Source organism: Halichoerus grypus, chromosome 7, assembly GCF_964656455.1.
Source record: "Halichoerus grypus chromosome 7, mHalGry1.hap1.1, whole genome shotgun sequence".
Taxonomy (NCBI): Eukaryota; Metazoa; Chordata; class Mammalia; order Carnivora; family Phocidae; genus Halichoerus; species Halichoerus grypus.
In genome coordinates this window covers 95,226,020-95,249,340 of record NC_135718.1, presented here as the reverse complement: position 1 = coordinate 95,249,340, position 23,321 = coordinate 95,226,020, and the positions used below count along the sequence as shown (strand labels likewise).

The following is a 23,321-nucleotide window of genomic DNA, read 5'->3' as shown; positions in this document are numbered from 1 at the left end:
TGAGTTTGTTTTTGACACGTATTTAAAGAGGAGCTGCTTTCATTCTATCCTCTGTAAGCTAATGAACATGAGAACATCCAAATTCTTACATCCTAAGCCACCAGGAGGGACAGTATGAATAAAATAATATTCCCATATTCTAAAACAACTTGAGTAATACACATTTAAAAAAATTCCAATATACTATTCTCCTAATGTGACACATAACTACTCAAAATGGAAAAAGAACAACTTTCCACGGAGCTGGGACGGAGTAGCTAACTTTCGAGTGGCTGATGGCAGTGTCTTCTGGGTCCAGGTGGTAGGGTTGAGGGGGAAGGTTCTGGGTACCTTGGATTCTAGGGCTCGCTCTTCCTCTTCTCATCTGCATGTTTAAGTCATTTCCCCAATCATGGTCCGTGTTTCCTTATTTCTAAACTGCAGGCGATAAAAGCCGCCCTCCCTATTGGCAACGTTGCTTAGAAAATCAAATGAGATAAAGTGCTTTACAAAGAAAAAAAGGCATACTCTATACTCACTCACTGAACTAGAGGGGGAAAAAACCCATATTCCATACTCCTTCATTCCACACACACGTTTTTCTTTTCTGCTTTGAGCCTGCCACATCATCTGTACAATGTAATAGCCAGACTGCTGTTCTGTGATTTATGTCCCTTCTTTTACGGATAATAATTTCTGCTCTGCTGTTGATGGTACCAGTTAAGGGATTACCCTGGACTCATGCACACTGTAGGAAAGGCGCACAGAGCTGACATATTAGTAAATAATTCCACCAGTAGGTATTATTACCTTAAAAATAACAACTAACATGAATCAGGTATTATCTGTATGCTGGGGGTTTTAATTGTGCAAGGTGCTCTGCATATATTACTTAAATTTCCCCCAATGAAGTAGAAACTATTATTAGCCCCATTGTACAGATGGGGATATTGAGGTTTAGAGAGCATGAGTAAATTCTCCGAGGGGAGACATTTTCAAAATGGCAGAGGTGGGATGGTTGTCCAGGCAGTACTCATTTTGGCGCTGGGCTGTCATCATGTCTGCCTCCTGTGACTCAGGACAGGCTGGCTGGGGTACGGTGGGTGGGAAGGGTTCAATTCTCAGGACTCATTTTTTAAAAAATTCTATTTATTTATTTGAGAGAGAGAGCACGAGCAGAGCAAGGGGCAGAGGGAGAAGCAGATTCCTGCTAAGCAGGGAGCCCGATGCGGGGCTCGATCCCAGAACCCTGAGACCATGACCTGAGCTGAAGGCAGATGGTTAACCGACTGAGCCACCCAGATGCCCCTGGGACTTGCCTTTCATGAGCCATTCACCTCCTCACCCATAACATGAGGCAAGTGGACCAAAGAATTTCTGAAAACACTTATTAAAAACATCTTCTATGGCATCCTCATACTTGAACCAAGCCCTAGAGGAGAGGTTCAGTTCAAGGGGTTGTTTGCCCTCCCCCTCCTGTTTCCTCCAGGGCCCTGCGGGTACGGAAGACCACGGTGGGACCGCCATTGACCCGCAGGATCCCCCAAGGAGCCTGACAGCCCTGACACCTACCAATATAAGCCGCGCCGTCTGTCACCATGTACTTGTTGCGATTTAATTTAGGAAAGGTGTGATCCTTTTGTTCTTTTGTAGCACACACATTCTCTCTTTCCAGATCGAAAAATTTCTGTAAGACACAAAAATAAACAGATTAAGGAAGCAGGTGAATAAGGAACGTTTTTGGTTTTGTTCAAGAGCACAAAAGGGTTTCTTATCCAAATATCCACAGTTGGCCTCATACTGGGTTATTAAAGCCACAATCTTGTTACTTCATATAGATGAAGTATTTTTGTTCTCAAATCTTATATGGGCAACAAGAGGGAAAATTAGCATGCTCGACTAGGTCTATAATGAACATTTTTATGCTGCAAAATGAACACAAAATTCATTCTTTCAACAAGGTGAGGGCCAGAAGGTTTTTAAATTCTCATTGTCTTATTCATCGGGGTGCACTGGCATTTGAGGTCTGCCTCAGGGTGCTTTCCGTCATGCATGCCAATGACCTGAATGAATATTCCTCTATGTTGAATACATTATAAAATGCTTTTTATGCAGGCCCATGTCAATGACTAGCTGATTCAGCTGGGGCTTTGCAAAGGTCAAAAGAGATTTTGTCAAGGGGACAAACCTAGGTCTACAAGCTCTTTTAATAAGAAGTCAAAAAAATCACCACTTCAAACTGTGAATCCTGACTTTCAACTTTAATGTGACCCCAAAAGCACCTCAGGCCTGGGGCTATGGGGGACTGACAGTGGAGGTAGGTGGGCTGGTGTTTCCAGAATCTGCTGGAATTCCTGAAACTGCTCAGATGAGGCCCGAACTGTGACCAAGCTCACAGGATGACACACCATCAAAGGTGAGCTCTTGAGTCTCCTTCACACTGGAAAAGGCTGAACATATCCAGAACTGCATGGAATCTTTCTGGAATGAATGTCTTAGGGCTGTGGGATCATGCATGTTTGAAAGGAAGAAGAGGCAGAGAGAAAAATGAGATGTTAGAAATGGAGATGTCATACAGTTTTAAAACTGTTCAAGTTTGCCTTGGGGAAATAGTGACGGCTCATCTTCCCCTTCATCCCAGGGTAGGAAAGGAGTGATAAACTAAGTGTGATCACCAAGGTCCCTAACAGCCCTGAAAATTCTATTCCAATTTTTTGCAAGACCCCTTGAGATCAATGGCACGCCCACCAAAATCTATCACGTGAGAATGGTCCATTGCACATCACAGAGGAAGGTATTACCCAGAGCCATATTACCATGATGCTAGGCAATGCTGCCTCGGTCCCCCTTCTCCACAGTTCCTGTCTCCTGCAAAATCTGTGTCATTTGGAGGGTTCACAGATGGCCACATTTTGTGGATTCTTCACACAGACTTGATGACCTATGGATGCTCTTAAGTCATAGTTATGTATCTGGGAAGGCCTGTGGTATTTCCCCAACCCTGCCTGCCACCCGGTAACAGCAGTCACCCTGCTCGGACATTCTGTTACAACACATGTCCACACACTCCACCTCCTCCTTTTGAGAAAAATATTATTGTGGAATCAAGATGGATGTGAAAAAGAATAAAATATACATCCTAATTTATGTTGGGGATGGCATCACTGCTTGGCATTCTACAGAGACTCATCTGCTCTAGAAAGTTGAAGATGGCCCCCAAGAAGGAAAAAGCTTTGTCTGGGAGATGAAAATGGCAGCAGGAATCACACTGTATTCACTGACATACTACAAGACACCTAATGTGCTGTAGGTGACAGCAAAGACTGTCCAAAAGGGATTTATGAATTCATTGAAAAATAAAAGCCCAGCTGACAGGGCCAACTTTGTGACTGCAGTCTCTTTCCCAGGTGTCCCCTAATGGACACAACCCCTGCCCCCAAGCCAGGGCTGTGGGTGCCTACTCCTCTGAAGAGAGATTCCCTGCCTTGCAACCAGGACTTCTGCTTTATCAGAGATCCCAGGCTCCAGAAGAAATGCTTCAAGGAATGTTCCAATGCCCACCTGTCTTGAAAAAGCTCCTCACCCACCTGTGTTTTAGATGTTGGGGCCACAGGCTGTGTTCCCACTGAGGCTTATGTTGACGCTTAGAAATGCATGGCCTGGCTTGAGTGAGGACCAGAGTCTCTACTTCATGAAATGTCCAACAGTGAACTACTAATGTTTGGTCTATTCAAGTAATGTGACCATGAGTGTTGGAAAAGATGGAGCTGAGTAAGTAGAGAATAAAAGGATGGATTCTACTTTCCTTATAATTTCTTTCAAGTCTTAAATGAGAGCACAATATTTCACAATGGAGATTTCAACTGATAGTGCCTTCGAGAAGAGGTGGGAGCAAAGGCACAATGTGTGGTAGGCTCCAGACATTCTCTCCTCTGCTTCTGTTTGTATTAGTCATGTCTTCTTATTTTCTGTGTTCTGATGCTTTGACATCTGAGCCCTGCTGACCCTGGAGGGACTGCCCTTCCGAGGGCTGGCTAATTTCTGGAGATAGCAAACAACTTGCCTGTGAGTGCACTTCTCATACTTAAACCATGGCCCGTACCCTGAATCACCTCCTTTATGGCTCACACTCGGCCACTATCCACTTGCCCTAATCACCCCAGGGCCAGGTACCAGGCAACTAGGGACAGCCCCTGGGCCCTAGAGCCCACCGAAATCATTCAAACTTGCCAATCCTAAGTGGGCTTACTCTGCCTTGCCTCTTCCCCAACCCTGTAAACCAAAACAAAAGTTCTTGTCCATGCTTCCCTCACTCCTGCCTCCCGGATGACCCTGGGGCATCCCTTCATGCCCCCTTCTCTTGAGATCTGTGAATAAAACAAATTTGCCTTTCCAATGGCCACCATTTCCTGATCTATTGGCATTGTCATATCTAAATCATAATCAAACCTGTATTTTAGAACACTGCTAAACTTGGTAGGTCTGACAGTGGTGCTCCTCTATCTCCAAGCATACTGAACTCTGAGTGAATGACCTCACCTGGCAGATTTTTCACCCTTCTCCAGCACACCCTCTTTAGGGAAAATGGCTAAAATGACTCCATATCTACCATGCTCCCTGCTCCCTCCACTCACTGGTTCACAGATCCTTCCTGAACACGCTTCATCAGCTCCTTTTTTTGATTTTATCCATCCATCCACCCATCCATCCATCCATTCAACACATATGTTTTGAATTCTTTGTGCCAGCATCCTGCTAGGCACTGGGAATACAATGCTTCACTTGATTTTCCATGCCGTCCTATATGCCACTTCAGTTATCTGGAAAATGCCATCCCTGAGCTGAAAACAATCCCCAGGATTCTCTTGTCCATGGGAAGGTACTGAACACAAACCGACTATTCTCCTGGGTCTCTGCCTGGCTTTCTGGGAACATACCAGTGTTTCCTCTAATCCCTGATTCCTGATTCTAAACTGAGGTTGGTGCTCGAATCCAACTCCTGGTTATCACGTTCACTTGTAAATCTGGTGTGGAAAATAGATCCGTAGTAGTAATCATAGACCTGTTTCTTCTTTCCATTTTATTGAGGAGTAATTAACATCTATCACTGTATAAATTTAAGTTGTACTGCATCATGGTTTGATTTACACATTATTGTGACATGATCACAATACATTCAGCTAACATCTATCTTCTCATATAGATAAAATAAAAAGATAAGAAAGAAGAAAAGAATAAAGACAAAAATTTCTCCTTGTGATGAGAACTCTTAGGATTTATTTTCTTTCTTTTTTTTTTTTTTTAAAGATTTGATTTTATTTATTTATTCATGAGAGACAGAGAGAGAGAGAGAGGCAGAGGGAGAAGCAGGCTCCCCGCTGAGCAGGGAGCCCGATGCGGGACTCGATCCCAGGACCCTGGGATCATGACCTGAGCCGAAGGCAGACGTTTAACCATCTGAGCCTCCCAGGCACCCAGGATTTATTTTCTTAACAACTCTCCTACATATCATGTAGCAGTGTTAGCTGCAGTCATCATGTTGTATGTTAAATCCCTAGTACTTATCTTGTAACTGGAAGTTTGTACCCTTTGACCACCTTCCTCTAATTCCCCGTCTCCCCTACCCCACCCTCCACCTCTGGTAACCACAAGTCTGATCTCTTTATGACTTTTTTTTTTTTTTAATTTTATATTCCACAATTGCTATCCTACAGTACTTGTCTTTCTCTGATTTATTTCACTTAGAATAATGCCTTCAAAGGTCCACCCATGTTGTCAAAAAGGTATTATCTCATTTTTATGGCCAAATAATATTCCTTTGTATAGATATGCCACAACTTCTTTATCCATTCATCCATTAATGGGCATTTAGGTTGTTTCTATGTCTTGGCTACTGTGAGTATTGCTGCTATGAACATGAAGGTGCGGATACCTTTCTGAGTTAGTGTTTTAGTTTCCTTCGGTTATATTCCCATAAATAGAATTGCTGAATCATATTGTAATCCTATTTTTAATTTTTTGAGGATTCTCCATACTATTTGCCATAGTGGCTGCACCAATCTACATTCCCACCAATGGTGCACACAGGATCCCTTTTCTCCACATCCTCACCAGCATTTGTTATCTTTGTTTTTTTGATGATGGCTGTCCTAACATGCATGCTATGGTATCTCACAATGGTTTTGATTTGCATTTCCCTAATGACTGGCCATGTTGAGCATCTTTTCATGTACCTCTTGGCCTTTTGTATATCTTCTTTGGAGAAATGTCTATTCAGGTCCTTTGTCCATTTTTTAATTGGGTTATTTGCTATTCAGTAGTATGAGTTTTTGATGTATTTTGGATATTAAGCTCTTATCAGATATATGCTTTGCAAATATTTTTCCCCTTCCATAGGTGGTCTTTTCACTGTTTCTTTTTTATTTTGTTGCTTGTATTTTAGGTGTCACATCCAAAAAGTTATTACCCCAATCCATGTTAAGAAACTTCGTTCCTTTGTTTTCTTCTAGGAGTTTCATGGTTTCAGGTCCCACATTTAAGTCTTTAATCCATTTTGTGTTAATTTTTGTGAGTGGTGTATGATATGGGTCCAGTTTCATTCTTTTATATGTGAATATCCAGGTATCCCAGCACCATTTGTTGACAAGATTATTTTTTCTCCATTGAGTATTCTTGGCTCCCTTGTCAAATATTAGTTGGCTGTATATGCTTGGGTTTATTTCTGAGCTCTTGGTTCTATTCCATTGGTCTATTTGTCTGTTTTTATGCCAGTACCATATTTGATGACCATAGCTTTATAGTATAGCTTGAAATCAGGAAGTGTGATACTTCCTTCTTTGTTCTTCTTTCTCAAGATTTCTTCAGCTATTCAGGGTCTTTTGCAGTTCCACATAAATTTTATGAGTGTTTTTTCTACTTCTATAAAAATGCAATTGGAATCTTGATAGGATTGCATTGAATCTATAGATGGCTTTTGGTTGTATTGATATTTTAAAGATTTTATTTATTTATTTGACAGAGAGAGACAGCGAGAGAGGGAACACAAGCAGGGGGAGTGGGAGAGGGAGAAGCAGGCCTCCCGCCGAGCAGGGAGCCCGATGCGGGGCTCGATCCCAGGACCCTGGGATCATGACCTGAGCTGAAGGCAATTGCTTAACAACTGAGCCACCCAGGCGCCCCTGTATTGATATTTTAACAATATTAATTTTTCTAATCCATGAATGTGGGATACCTTTCCATTTTTTTGCATTGTCTTCGATTTCTTTTATCAATGTCTTATAGTTTTCAGCATAGAGATTGTTTATCTCCTTAGTTAAATTTATTCCTAAGTATTTTATTGTTTTGATGCCAGTATAAATGGGATCCATTTCTTTATTTTTTTTTTTCAGAAATTTCACTGTTAGTGTGTAGAAACACTACTGATTTTTGTATTTTAATTTTGTATCCTGCATCTTTACTGAATTCATTGATTAAATCCAACATTTTTGGGGTTGAGTCTTTAGGATTTTCTATATATAAAATCATGTCATCTGCAAATAGAGACAATTTTGCCACTTCCTTTTCAATTCTGATACTTTTTATTTCTTTTTCTTGCCTGATTGCTCTGGCTAGGACTTCCAATACTATGTTGCATAGGAAAGGTAAGAGATGGAACACTTGTCTTGTTTCTGATCCTAAAGGAAAAGCTTTCAACTTTTTATCATTGAGTAAGATGTTAGCTGTAGGTTTCACAGACCCGTTTCTATTTCTAATACTGATTTGTGAACTCAGACATGTGCATGGCTACTCAGTTTATAAAAACCAGTTAAATGGAGATAAAAATTTCTATTTTCTATCAATATTATCAGAATGTTAGGGAGATTAAAATGAAATCTATGTGAGAAGCATAATTTTTTGAAATCTACAGTAAACCCTAGAATTTTATGTCTTTATATGATTGATAACTTCAACTTAAAAAAAATATTTAATGTTATGAATGAGTTAAAAAACATTTTATCTGATATTTTTGTTGATCCCACAGATATATAAGTCAGATGTGTAGCATCTCAAGTCTTTGAGCAGATGTAATATATGACGTTTTTCAATATAGATAGGAAAGACAAAAAAAAAGAACTTTGTAACTTCAATTATCTGTTCTGCATGCAGAGACCATGCAGTATGATATCTAAGAGCTCAGACTCTGGAATTAGACTTGTATTTTCCTTAACTTTATTTTTACATTAATAATGTATGTATTGGCAATGATCTCATTAAAACCATATGAATAAAAATAAATATGAATAACACTGTAAAATTAGTAATTCAGTAATTCTACTTTTAAGATTGGCACAGAAAAAATTTGTATGTTTGGTAATGTTGCATTTGTTGCAGCAAAAGTTGTAAGACTATGTTAAAGCTTTTCGTATTTGCTGTGTGAGCATTTTGTAAAACACTGAAAGTAGTCTGAGATAGTACAAGAGATCATTTCTTATGACTTATTTTATATCATTTGTTTTCCTCATCCTAAAATGTTGAATAAAATCTGTTCAATTCAGTTCTACACACACACACAAGGAAAGAAGGAAAGAAGAAAGAAAAGAAAGAAAGAAAGAAAGAAAGAAAGAAAGAAAGAAAGAAAGAAAGAAGAAAGAAAGAAAGAAGAAAGAAAGAAAGAAAGAAAGAAAGAAAGAAAGAAAGAAAGAAAGAAAAAGAAAGAAAGAAAGAAAGGAAGGAAGAAAGAAAGAAAAAGAAAGAAAGAAAGAAAGAAAAAGAAAGAAAGAAAGAAAGAAAGAAAGAAAGAAAGAAAGAAAGAAAGAAAGAAAGAAAGAAAGAAAGAAAGGCTTGTATTTGAATCTTTCTCCTCTATTAACTAGTGTCCTGGAGAGAAATTATTTAATCTCTTTAGGCTTCATTTTCTATGTCTTTACAATATAAAAGTTCCTGCTTCACAGTGTAGTTGTGAATATTAAGTAGTACATACAAAGTATTTAATGCAGTGCCTGTCCAACTGTCTATACTCATGAATATAAGAAATTCCTTCATTTAAAAAAAAATATTAAGCACTTACTACATCTAGGCAAAGTGAAGTGAGATGGTGCCCTAATGGCAACAATAAAACTTAATAAAAGATGTAGCAATGGTTTACCCAATGGGCAGCAGGCAACAAGGAAATTGGTATTACAGGATGGAAAGAATGGAGACCCAAGCAGTGGCAAAATATTTGGCAAAACCATAACTTGCATTAATTTGGAATGAAGACCAAGCACCCCCCCCCCCAAAAAAAAACAACTATGGCTACAGGTCAAGGGATGGGAAAACAAATTGTTAGTAGTATATGTTGGTTGTTATTAGTGCTTTTAGGAAGTTATCAGAGGAGACAAATAAGCTCAGAGACGGATTTGCTGGCTTGCAAACCAATATGAAAGAGAGCAGATACACTAGAAATATGGTATTTCAAAGGGTTAGAAAAACTGATTGTGCCAGGAGCCCAGGAGTATAAAATTAGTTTGAAAAAATGATTTAAGTGACTGAGGCCAGTTAAGACTCAATCCTGCAGCAAAGATCAGATAACTGGAATAATCATAATTGGTATAATCTTCCCACCCAAGTCTGATGATCTGAATGAAACCACCATTAATAAGAAAGAGGAGCGAGAGGGAGAAGGGGAGGGGAAGGGGGAGAAAGAAGGAGAGAGGGGGAGGGAGGGAGAGGGAGGCAGAGGCAGAAGTATATGGGCAAGGAAGCATATTGGTCAAGTTTGGGAACTATGTACAACAAAACCTTTGGCTGCGGCTACTGGTACATACATTCACTGGCCTTCTTCTGTCCCTGTTATATGGGGAGGAGGTAACTTCAACCTGGGTTTTGGGTTTCGTGGGAAATTGCTGTTTTGTTTTTAGTTTCTGTTTATTGAACTATGAGGTCCAGAACTGCACATCTCTGGGAGGTCCTGAACTTTGCACTGTGCAGTACCTGTGGGGGATGAGGGTTCTCTGTGTGGGTGCAGACTGATGATCCACCAACCTGTCCCTTTGTCTTTTGGGGAACATGCCACCCTTGACATTCGGTGTGGCCAGGTGAGTGACTTCTGAGCAGCGGAATAAAGGCTAAAGGGAGGTTCACCACCTCCAGGCCCACCCCATAAATGCCTCCTGGGCAGTCCTCCATTCTCACTCTCTCCTTCTGATTGGCCCTGGGATGCTGAGGGTTGGGACTATCTTGGAAGCTATGTGTCAGAGTGGATGGTGGCACCCCTGTCATCCTGGTCCCTAAATACTGCAATGGAGCACAGACCCATCACCCAGAAGGGTGCCTGGCACAGAGTAGGGTCTCAGGGTACATTTGCTGAATGACTGCAGTGGAGGTTGGAAAAGGTGAGCCCTTTCCTAGCGGGCATTAGTCAGATAAGGCACAGAGGAGGAGAGTGCTGTAGGCAGAGGGAACAGCATTATACAGAGACCCAGAGGGGAGGAAGAGGGCATCACATGTGAGGACCTGAGAGTCAAAGATGAGCTAAGGCATTACCACACTGAGAGTAAAACCCACTCCCAATCTTGTCTCCCTCAAAGTATATGGATTAGCATGTGGCCCCAAGGACTGGAGCAAGAACAGGAGCTCAGGCTGGGGGTCTCTGGGGCTGGGGGAGGTTGTGGAGAGCAGAGCCGCTGCTGGTCACAGACTTAGAAACAGGAATGGCAGGTGAACGAGGCAGTTCAAACAAAGCAGAGAGGGCCCAACAGGCAGTGTGTGAAAATAGGGCGAGGCCGGGAGGGCACCAGCAAACGTGGGTTCCAGGCTCCTTTTCTTGTGTGTTTGTCTTGAAAAAAATACTTATCCTACTTTTGAAATATTTTCTCACTATCAGAGACTGTTATCCTGGTTCTTAATTGGCAGTTTACACGAATGCGTGTGCTTATGGCTTTCACAGATGTGGGGAGGGAATCAGCCCTTTTTATTTAATAATACTGAAGTCAATATCATACTTACAACTTTCAAACTGCAGTTGGCTATTTCAGTGCAAATAGCTTTAAGAGATGAAATAAAGTTAAATGTAAGGGGGTCAGTTTCCTTCCAGAAGCTTATAAGGAGTCGAACTTTAACGCTTCGCAAAACTAATGCTTCTCTTATTTTCCCATCCAAGTCTGGCCAGTAAGTCCTGTAGGAATAATATCCATGTGGATAAAAATAAAGAAAATAAGTTAGTTTGGGGAAAGAAATTTACTAGACTGCAAAGAACATTTATATTAACCCAATCATTACTTCGTTCTGTAATATAGACACAACCTGATAGGATATGTTGAAAACATGCAGATCTCCTGGATTGGGCACCTACAGAGGATGCTTTCTTGGGTCCTGACTCTGCCTGAAATGAATTCTTCCACCACTGGGGTCTCAGAGGATGTGGACAGATTGACTTCCACCACCTGCTATCCTCACCATTCCTGCACCACCTCAGCTCACGAGCGCTGAGAGTCAACTTTCCAACAGAATTCCTGTTCAGAGCCTTGAGTACCCCATCAGCCCCCAAAGGCTGTGAGAACCCCTCTTCTTTGGAAACTGCCCCCCAAATGAGCTTCTGCTCTGATTATCCAAACTTCCCCATACTCTCATTTCCAGGCTGTCTTCCTCTTTCCTGACCAAGCCCCCAGCTACTCTGGCCCTTGGACTTCTCCACCAGGCCAACAGTGTCTCCTGGAGGCTCAGCCTCTTCCCTGAATCTGTAGCCTTTTGCCTTAACTAAATCCTGACTCTTCCTGAGGCCATAGCTTCTCTGGAAGTCCTGCCATGTTATTTGCTACCACAATTTACCCACTTGGTTTAGGAGGTGGGGTCAGCCCTCCCAAAACACACACAATGTCACTTCTAGAACTGTCACTGATTTCTCATTTAAAAAAACAACAACAACAAACATTTCTATCTTAAAGACAAGCCCCAAATCTATCTCCCCTCAGCCCCAAAATGTGTAGACCTTTGTTTGTTCACTGGTTCAAATCTTTCCCTAACTCCAGGCTAACTCAGTTTGGACTGATAACAGTTTTATTCAAAACCTTAGCCTGCTGGTTTTGTAATCAGTGCACCTCCAAAGTTCTCCTCTTTATATGGACCAGCCTGTGGTCCTGCAGCGTCCTGCACTCTATGAAATCCCCACTGAGCACGCTCTTGCCCTACATGGGCTCAGCCACATGACCCCCTCACTCTCCTGCTCCATCAGCTCCGGGTCACCTTTCCGACCCAGCCCAACCTCAGTGATCACCTGAAGAACACCTTCCCTGCCCCTTTCTCTAGCTCTTGGGTCAGAGACACACATCCCTTGGTCTATTTCTATGGCCACAAAACCAAGGACTGCTGAACAAAGTTAGCTCAGCCCTGTGAGCTGAGGCCCTTGCCACCATCCACCTCCCCTGTCCTCGCCTTGGGCAGTTCCTCCTCTGGGACCTTTCTGTAATTACTCTAAGCTAGACCTCACTCCAGAGAAACTTGTTTCTTCCTCCATGCACAAAATAGAGCTTCTCGGTCATGGTCTTCCTCAACTTTCTACCCCTGAGAGCCTCACACATCCTTTTCCCCTTTCCCCCAGCTCAGAGGATAAGGCAACCTGCTCAGGGTCAGACCTGGACCACCCTTCCCCCTGGGCCGTTCCCCTGACCCTCTAACTGTGTTTCATTGGTCATTCCTTCCCAAAGAGTGTTTCAACTTCCCCCTCTCTCCCTTCCTCTTAGTTTGAGAATAAAATGTAAATCTTGCTCAGAGAACCCTCCCCTGACTCTGCATCGCTCCATGGCTGGTGCACAATCTCTTTTCCCTTTTGAACTAAACTATCTATCAACTATCTATCTATCATCTATCTATCTATCTATCTATCTATCTATCTATCTATCTATCTATCTACCTATCTATCATCTATCATCTATCTATCTCTCATCTTTGAGTGTAGCTGACACACAATGTTACATTAGTCTCAGGTGTACAACACAGTGATTCAACATCTCTATACGTTACGCTGTGCACAGCACACAGCTGCCATCGGTCACCACACAACACTGTCACACGATGATCGAGGATATTCTCTGTGCTGTGCCATTCATCCCTGTGATTTACTCATTCCACAGCTGGAAGCCTGTACCTCCCTCTCCCCTTCACCCATTTTGGCCATCCTCCTGCCCCTCCCCTCTGGCGCCCATCAGTTTGCTCTCTGTCTTTATGGGTCTGTTTCTACTTTTTTGAACATAACTTCTTGACAGTATAATCTAGAACCTCTGACTTTACTTCATCACCCCCACTCACTCCTCAGCCTACTGCCCCCTGGCCTCCAGTCCACCATTTTTGTGCAAAATCTCCAAGTCTGCAGTGATGTCCCAACTGCCAAATCTAATGGACATCATTCAATTCTTACTTTACTGTTAGTTTAAGTCACATGTGGCTCTGTTGATGGTTCTTTTCTTCTTGAAAACAGATTCCATTGGCTTCTACGACCCTGTGGTTTGATGGTCTGTCCCTTATTTCTCACAGTGTTTCTTTATCTGTTGTATGGTCCATGCTCCCTTAAGATTCCATCACCATCCCCTGTTCTCCTCACTCCACAGGCCATCTCCTTGGTGGCTTCATCTACATACTTGATCTCAACTGTCCTCTAGAGTCTGAAAAGCTCCAAATTCACATCACTGGCCTAACCCTCTTCAGACTACTTCATTCTGGATATCTTTGTAAGGTCTTTACCCATCCGGACCTTTACAAGAACCTCAAATTCACAAATCTGCTTATTTCCTTCTACTTCATACAGACTCTCTACTTTGTATGATGTTTATCATCTAATCACCCAAAGCAAAAACCTGGTTATCATTCTTGTGCCTGCTCTCCTTTTCACCATGTGCTTCAGAGATATTCCTGGAATGTATATCCTTTATTCTATCCTGTAATTATCCCTGACTGGGCCACTGTAACAGCTCCAAATTTGTTTCTCGGCCTCCAGTCTTGTCCCTGTCAAGTATGTCTTCCATGACCACCAAAGCAATCTATCTGAAAGCACATCTCCTTTGACTGAAACGTAGTGGAGGCTCCCCAAAGTCACAAGACTCCCTCACAGTCAGGTCCTCCTGTCCCTGGTCCCTGCCTTCCCTCCAATTTGATCTCTCACCACCTGTGTTCCAGCACTGAACTTGTTACAGATCCTGGCATGTGCCAGGTGATTTTTTTTTTTTTTAACTTGTGCTGTCCCTTCTACCTGGAAAACTCCCTTTCTTATCCTTTGTTTGATTAACTTCTGCATATTTTAAAAGGTAATCAAGTAGCATATCCTCCAATAAGCCTCTGCTTGAAACTGCCACAGATGCTCTTTCACCAAGGACCTATAATATTATGTGTATATATCTACTGTTCCATTCCCCGCACTGTGTTATTATAATAGATTCTGTGTCCATTTGTCCTATTGGATGGAGTTCCTGGGACCATACACTGTTCAGACTTTAATCACTCCTGCACAGTGCCCAATAAATATCTGTTGAATGAAAACATAACTGAAAAATATTAATAGCCCACAGACCAGTCTACTTTTTTCTTATTGAATAAATTTGATGCATAACATTGTGTAAATTTAATAAGCTATACAGCATGTTACTTTGGTACATTCTTATATTGTAATATGATTGCCAATGTACTGATAGTCACCACATTACATTATTACAGTATAATATTTATAGCACATTAGCTCTCTATGACCTATCTACTACTCATTACAAGTTTGCAATCTTAAACACCATCACTCTTATCCCTCACCCCCCAGCCATTGGTAACCATCATTTTACTGTCTGTTTTCTACGAGTTTAACTTTTCTAGATTCCACATAGACGTGATATCATACAGTACTTGTCTTTTTCTGTCTGACTTGTCTCGCTTAGCATAATGTACTCAAGGTCCATCCACGCTGGTGCAAATAGGAAGATATTCTCTTTTCTCGAGGCTGAGTAATATTCCATTGTATATATGCACCACATCTTTTCATCGATTCATCCACTGATAGGCATTTGTGCTGTTTCCATATCCCTGCTATTGTGAACAGTGCTGCAATAAACGTGGGAGTACATATATCTCATCAGAATCCTGTTTTCGTTTCCTTTGATTAAATACCCAGAAGTGGAACTGCTGGATCGCATGGTAGACTTATTTTAATTTTGGGGGAACCTCCATATTGTTTTCCATAGTGGTTGGATCAATTTATCTTTCTTCCAACTGTGTATAAGGGTTCCCTTTTCACTACATCCTCGTCAGCATCTGTTGTCTCTTGACTTCTTGATGACAGCCCTTCTAACATGTGTGAGGTGATATCTCATCATGGTTTTGATTTGCCTTTCCCTGATGATTAGTGATATTGATCATCTTTCCATGTGTCTGTTGCCATTTTGATGTCCTCTTTGGAGAAATGTCTGTTTAGTTCTTTTGCCCATTTTTAATCATATTATTTGCTTTTTGTTGTTGTTGTTATTGAGTTGACTGAGTTCCTTACAGATTTGGATATTAACTCTTTATCCAATATATGGTTTGCAAAAATTTTTCCCCATTCTGTAATCTTTTTATTTTGTTGTTTCCTTTGTTGTGCAAAACCTTTTGAGTTTGATATAGTCCCATTTGTTAATTTTTTGTTATTGTTGTTTGTGCTTTTGGTGTGATGTCAAAAAAATTATTAGCAAGACCATTATTGATGAGCTTTTTTCCTATCTTTTCTTCTATGAGTTTTATGATATCAGGTCTTATCTTTAAGTCTTTGATCTATTTTGAGTTAATTTTTGTGAGTCGTGTGATAATGGTCCAACTTCATTGTTCTGCATGTTTTTCTCCAGTTTCCCAGCACCATTTGTTGAAGAGATTGTCCTTTCCCCATTGAGTGTTCCTGGTGCCCGTGTTGAATATTAGTTGACTGTATAGGCCAGGGTTTAGTTCTGGGCTCTCTATTTTGTTCCATTGGTTGGTGTCGTCTATTTTTGTATTGTTTTTATTACTATGGCTTTGTCATATAGTTTGAAATCAGGAAGTGTGATGCCTTGAACTTTGTTCTTTTTCTCAGGATTGTTTGGGCTGTTTAGGGTCTTTTGTGGTTCCATACAAATTTTAAGGTTATTTCTTTTATTTCTGTGAAGAATGTTTTTGGTATTTTGATGGGGATTGCATTGAATCTGTAGATCACTTTCAGTAGTATAGCCATTTTAACAATATTAATTCTTTTAATTCATGAACACAGGATGCCTTTCCATTTATTTGTGTGTTCAATTTCTTTCAGCAAAGCTTTGTAGTTTTCATTGCACAGATCTTTCACTTCCTTGGTTAAATTTATTCCTAAGTATCTTGTTTTTGATGCTATTGTGAATGTGATGGTTTTCCTTCTTTTTCAGAAGCTTCATCATTAGTGTAAAGGAATGCAACTGATTTTGTATCTTGGCACTTTACTGAAATTGTTGATTAATTCCAACAGTTTTTTTTACTGAAATTTTAGGATTTTCTATATATAAGATCATATCATAGCAAATAATGACAATTATACTTCTTCCTTCCCAAGGTGTATGCCTTTTATTTCTTGCCTGATTGCTCTGGCTAGGGCTTCCAAGACTGTATTGAATAAGAGTGCATCCTTGCTTTTTTCCTTATCTTGGGGGAAATGCTTTTAATTTCTCTCCAGTGAGTATGTTAGCTGTTGGTTTGTCATATATGGCCTTTATCATGCTGAGTTATAGTCCTTCTGTACCCATGTTAAAGGTTTTTTTTTTTTTAATTATCATGAAAGGGTGTTGTATTTTGTCAAATGGTTTTTCTTTGTGTATTGAGATGATCATGTGATATTTATCTATTATTTTACTGATGCAATGTATTTGCATTTGTTGACTTGCATATGTTGAAATATCCTTGTATCCCAGGGATAAAATCCCACTTGGTCATCGTGTATAATCCTTTTAATGTGTTCCTGAATTCGGTCTGCTAATATTTTCTTGAGAATATTTGCATCTAAATTCATCAGGGATATTGGTCTATAGTTTTCTTTCTTGTGGTCTCCTTCTCTGATTTTGGTAGCAAAGTAATGCTGGCCTCACAGAATGAGTTTGAAAGTGTTTCTCCTTCTTGATATTTTGAACAAGTTTGGGGGAGGATTGGTGTTAATTCTTCTTTAAACGTTTGGAAGCCATCTGGTCCTGAGGTTTTTTGTGTTGGGAGTTTTTTGATTACTGATTCAATCTCTTTACTCATACTTGGTCTGTTCAGATTTTCTACTTCTTCCTGTCTCAGTCTTGATAGGTTGTGTGTTTCTAGAAATGGAGTCATTTCTTTTAGTTTATGTAATTTCTTGACATATAATTGTTCATAGTAGTTTCATAATTCTAGGTATTTCTGTAGTATCAGTTGTAATATCTCCTCTTTCATGTTTATTTCTTTGAGCCTTCTCTTTTTTTTCTGTAGTTAGTCTAGTTAGTCTAGCTAAAGGCTTAAATTTTGTTTCTCTTTTCAAAGAACCAGCTCTTGGTTTTGTTGATCCTTTCTATTGATTTTTTGGTCTCTATTTCATTTATTTCTGCTCTGATACTTATTTCCTTCCTTTTGCTAACTTCAGGCTTACTTTGTTTTTCTTTTTTTGGTTCCTTGAGGTGTAAAGTTAGGTTATTTAAGATCTTTCTCATTTCTCAGTATATGTGTTTATAGTTATAAACTTCCTTCTTGGATCTGCTTTTATGCATCCCATAATATTTGATATGTTGTGTTTTCAAGACAATTTTTTATTTCCTTTTTGATTTCTTCTTTGACCCAAAAGTTGTTTAGAAGTGTATTTAGTTTCACATATTTGTAGATCTTTTTACTTTCCTCTTGTTGATTTCTAGTTTCATATGATTGTGGTCAGAGAAGATAGTTGGTATGATTTCAACTTTCTTAAATTTGCTAAGATTTGTTTTTGTGGCCTAACATGTGATTTATCCTGGAGAATGTTCCAAGTGCACTTGAGAAGAATGTGTATTCTGCTGCTGTTGGGTGTAATGTTCTGCTAAGTCCATTTATTCTAAAGCCAGGTTCAACAGCAACAATTTCTTGTTGACTTTCTGTCTGGGTGATTTATCCATTGCTGATGGTGGGGTATTAGAGTCCCCTACAATTACTGTATTATTGTCTATTTCTCCCTAATTGCTTAGTATGTTTTGAAGTTCCAGTGTTGGTAGCAAGCATGTATATTTATGATTGCTCTATCTTCTTGATATAGTGGCCCTTTTGTCATTATATAATGACCTTCTTTGTCTCTTGTGACCCTTTTTGGCTTGAAGTCTATTCTGTCTGATATAAGTATGATTACGCTTGCCTTCTTTTCATTTCTGTTTGCTTGTAATATCATCTTGTATTCCTTCACTTTGAACCTGTATGTGTCTCTAGAGCTAAAGTGAGTCCCCTGTAGGCAGCATATTTGCTTTTTTATCCATCCAGCCACTCTGTGCCTTTTGATCGGTGAGTTCAATCCATTTTCGCTGAGGGTGATTACTAACATGTAAGCACTTACTACTGGCCTTTTTATCTTCTGCGTTCTGGTTATTTTGTCTTTCTATGTTTCTTTTTCTTTGTTTCCGTTGACTTTTGCCAGTTCGTGGTTTTCCAGGATGATTTGCTCGTTCTCCCCCCATTTATGTTTATGTCTCTGCTCTAGATTTTTGCCATGTAGTTACCATGGGGTTTACATAAAGCATCTCATAGAAAAAAAGTCTTTTCTCTGCTGATAGCACTTTACTTTTCTTCACTTATCATTCTTTTACTCCTCTCCTCTCATATTTTTGATGTCACAAATTACCTCTTTGTATGCTATGATTTCATCACCAAGTTATAGTAGGCATAGTTATTTTAATGCTCTTTTCCTTTAACATTTAGGATATAGTTAAGTTTAATATACTATTCCAAAAAAGAGTTAAAAGAGTTACAATATTCTAATTCCGACTGCTTGTTTATCACCTTAATCAGAATTTTGTGTACTTTCATTTTTTTTTTTGTTTGTTTCTTTGTTTCAGCTTAAAGAGTTCCTTTCAACATTTCTTGTAAGGCAGGTCTAGTGGTGGTGAACTCCCTCAGCTTTTGTTTTTCTGGGAAAGTCTTTATTTTTTTTTCACATCTGAAAGGTAACTTTGCCAGAGAGTATTCTTGGCTGCCAGCCTACATTTTTATTGTTCCTTCACCCTTTTACTGATTTCCTTCTGAAAGATGTATTTCATGTAACTGAGGAAATAAATAATGAACAACCCCAAACTGTGAACCAAATAAATAAGTGAATTGCTTAAAGAAACAGCACTTGATTGCTAACACAAGAAGAACTGAAATAGGGCCTCTGATTTTTTACTGCAGGATCTATTTAGCCATGTATCATTGTTCTGTTCACTTTCTACTTCTCTGAAAAGTAGAAGCTACTTCTAACATTGCTGCTAAATGATGACGTATATATATTTTTTTACATGTTACCAACCATTTATACTTTGGGAGCATGTGAATTTTTCCTTTCATTTGGATGTTTAGCAGTGTGTAGACTAAAAGTTAAGTCTGTAGCATATTAACACACTGATATTTGATAAAGTCTATTTGTTTATTCAAGTTGAATTCACTCCTAAAAAATTTCTCCAGGACAATGTAAAAGATAAGTAGCCAGGCTGACTTTTAATTTTTTTTCATAAATTTTTTTCATTCTTTTCTTTTAGTTAATGAAAAGGAAGTTTAATATGTACAAATAAAACAGAAAAAAATTTTCTTACAGACTGGTTAGAGGTAATGTTATTCAGAAGTTGTCTTTCAAACCTGAAAGACCTAGCTTGCTTTCTTATTTTTTTTACACTATCAAAAAAGAATGTTTTGCCACAAATGAATAATGGACAGAGACATGTCATTGGCATGTTTACAATTAGGAAATATATAAAACCCACTTACACTTGATAAAAAAATAGTTAAAGGTGATTAGAATATTTACTTTAAGTAAGGCAAAAGCTAATCCGGTTACAGCTGAGATTTTAATTGTCATACTTTCAGATTTATGAGTGGGGCAATTAAATGCTTAAAACAGTCTGTTGTTTTCATTTGGTAAGACTATGAAAAAAAGAAAAAGTGTGGCTATATGTGGCTATGTTGTTATATTTCAGCACAAATTATGAAGTTGTCCCCCACTCACAGCAATAAAACACACCAAAACAAACAAAAAGCAAACCAAATAGACTTCCTCGGCTGATACAAACTTCAGTGTCTTTTCTCAGGGGTTTTCCATTTTTTTCGTTCTTAAGAATTTAATTATAACCTGGATGTTTGAACTATTTCTTCTGCTCTGACGCATTGTAAGTCCAATAAAAGAACTGTTCTTTGACTAACAACTGAAATGGGAGATTAATAACCCAAATGCAAAATTTCAGGTGAGTTTTCCGTTCTTTATCATTCTTTTAGTTTTCTCTAACTTTTGCATTTCCAAGATATTTTAGATTCTCCATGCTAACTCCCTCCCCCCCTGGCCACAAAGGAGCTTAATTTTGTTCCTGGGACTTCATGGAATGAAGGTTTTGTCAATCCTAAGAAATCATCATCTCATACTAACATAAGTCCATAAACTTGACCTTATTCTCCTTCTCAATAATGGAAAAATCAGGCAAAACCTATCTATTATGTTTCAAAATCTTCCCCAGTGAGGTTGACATCTAAAATGAAATCTCAAACAAAATACACAATAAACAGGAGGAAAATAAAAAGGAGAGATAGAAAACATGTAAAAGTATATAGGTAAAAACCTATGAATATTCAAGGGATGTACCATATTTTAAAGTAAAAGTGTTTTAATAGTGTCTCCTGCAGCTTAAAATGCTTTTTGACTGTCATTATGGGAGACCACTTTCTGGGAGAAACATGCTTTCGCAATCCTACAGCCATTTGCATAAGGAAGCTGCACATTATGCATATGTGGGGTTGGCAACATGAAAAATATTCAAGCAAGAGAGAGCACGCTTAATCATTTAACCTCAGTAAATGGTTATTTTGAAATTGTAATTTTCCAAATTAAAAAGGTCTCAAGCTGTACTCCCAGAAAGTGTACTTTGAAAACTTTTCCTGGATTAAATGAGTTATTCAAAACACAAGCACCCAAATCTCTGCATTCCCAGCAAGAAAGCAAAAGCAGGAAACATTTGGGGCATAGCCACGCATTTATGCATGTAACTATTGAGGGGCATACATTCTGCCCCTACATTTATTTCAAGTTTTTTTTGCCCCAAACAGTGATGAATTATTGAAAAATCCCTTCATTTTTAAAATGCTTTCTTCCTCATACAGAGGAATGGATTGACTGAGAACATACACATTCTGAGTTTCCTTCTCCTTGAGGTTGAAAGCATATGAAAGTTTAGCATTTAATGAAGACTGGCATGAATACAACAAAATGACGTCTCCCCCACGGAAAATCTTGCCAGGCTTGCTCAGGGTCAGTATGTCCTTCAGGGACACCCGCGAACTAATAATTTTCAAGACATATTTTTTTTCCGAATAATTTTTATTATTTATTTTTCAAATAACTTTCAAGTTGACAACACCCCGATCTTCATTCTAAAGTTGTTCCCGTGCCTATTAAGGGGAAGCACTGAGGAACTTTTGCAGGGTAAGACCCTAAGCCCTTCAAACGGACCCATGCATCACGGGTAAGGTGCAAATGCACACCGAGGAGTTCTGAATGGTGAGCGACCTGAGGTGAACTGAGAGCATCTCAGGGCCCAAGCTGGTTTCTCGTGGTCCCCCGTTTGTGCCTGGCCCCGGAGGCTGGGTTCTAAGACGCTGTTATGCACTCACTGACCTTTTGGTGCTTGTGCTGGAGATAGGCAGGTAGTCCGTGACAGCAATGTATACGTATTGTTTGGCATCATCTATCACACTATAGATAGCGTCGATATCGAAGCTTCTGTTTTTAGGGCAAAAGAGTTTGGGAGAATTCTGCGAAGACACAAAAACCAAACTTTCAGAGGATTTATTTTTGTCAGCTGGGGCTTTCTCTTTTTTGTTGCCTTTTTTTTTTTTTTTTAGGTGTTTTAATGGATCTTGGCTTGTAAGTCAAGTTTTGCAAACCACCTTTCCAGTTCTTGATGAGATCAGACAAGTTATGTATGCGATCCTAGCATAGTTGAGGCATGTTCAGATGAAAGTGTGGCAGGATGGGTCTCCAGGCTGTCCCTTTACGTCTGCTTTGGGAGGGAATTCTTGCTTTCAATACCCACACCTCTCATTTTGGGGGGAGCACTGTAGCTCTAAACTTAGGGGACTCTGGCGATGCCCTGTCATGCAGAGCTGCTAATTTTCTCAGGCATTACTGTATAATATATACAATACACATACTGCAACCAATTTACTCAAAAAGTCATTTCTTTAGAAAGGTGATATGGCCATAGAAATGTTGTCTTCCCCTGACAGGCATAACACAGTGGCAAGTGGAGTGGGACCCATAATCCGAGGGGTGCTTTATACCGAAAGTCTGAATACATGGTTTCTGGAACTGCCTGCCATGGTAGTATTGGGTCCCTCATCCAAAACTCAGGAACTCCCTGCACTGCGCTGCTGGGCAGCCCCATCCCTGCTTAGACAGAGGGATGACTAAGCAGTTGTTCTGGATGCCCAACCGAGATGGCTGTGGAGCGTGGGGGCCAGGAAAGGAGCCTGGTCAAGGCCACACACCCTCCAGGCATCCCTGCTCAGAAAAGTCACCTCAGCAGCTGACTATCAGATTGAGTTTTTGATCAATTAAATTGTTTTTCTTTTGGAATGATGAGCTTCCAAGTCTTCTAAAAAGACTAATACCAAAAAAAACAAAAAACAAAAAAAAACAAAAACCCTCATGAAAAACATAAAAGAACAGAAACAAACGAACAACAACAAAAAAACCCACACAAAAGTAATAAAAAATAAAACAGACGAAACCCAGTCTGTCCTCCACCCTTTCCCCAGCACACTCATCTCGGATACTCCACCTGTCCCCAGGACAGGTGCTCCTGCTTCTACAGCATCTCCTGGGTCTCCCTCTCCCTCCTGACTGCCGTTCCTCCCATCCAGACCCTAGTGCTCTTGCTGGGGCTTTTACACATCATTTCCTTGTCACCATGATGTAAACACACACACACACACACACACACACACACACACACACACACACACACGTCAGGCCCAGCATTCCTGGTGTCTGGGAATCCAGCCTGAACTCGTCGGAGGGATGTATCTATGGCCTCCTGCCTCCCTCCTGGACTGGCCACCACGCCCTCCATGCCCCAAAGGGAAGAAGTAATGGCTTTGCTCCCATCTGTCTGCCCTGTGCGTTTGCTCCTGCCAGCATTTCTGGCCCATGTTTCCCTATT

The 23,321-nt window shown here is 39.9% G+C and overlaps 1 protein-coding gene across 5 annotated transcripts in view; it reads right to left on the bottom strand.

Moving 5' to 3' along the window:
- The window catches only part of PLD5 (phospholipase D family member 5), a 394,256-nt gene that overhangs the window by 7,694 nt on the left and 363,241 nt on the right, over positions 1-23,321 (bottom strand). For all 5 annotated transcript variants that reach the window (XM_036115777.2, XM_036115778.2, XM_036115780.2 and 2 more), the window contains 3 exons: positions 21,776-21,912; positions 10,945-11,113; positions 1,552-1,666 (listed from right to left, as the gene is read on the bottom strand). In XM_036115777.2, coding sequence (XP_035971670.1) covers positions 1,552-1,666; positions 10,945-11,113; positions 21,776-21,912 — 421 coding nt within the window. The remainder of the gene's footprint in view (positions 1-1,551; positions 1,667-10,944; positions 11,114-21,775; positions 21,913-23,321) is intronic.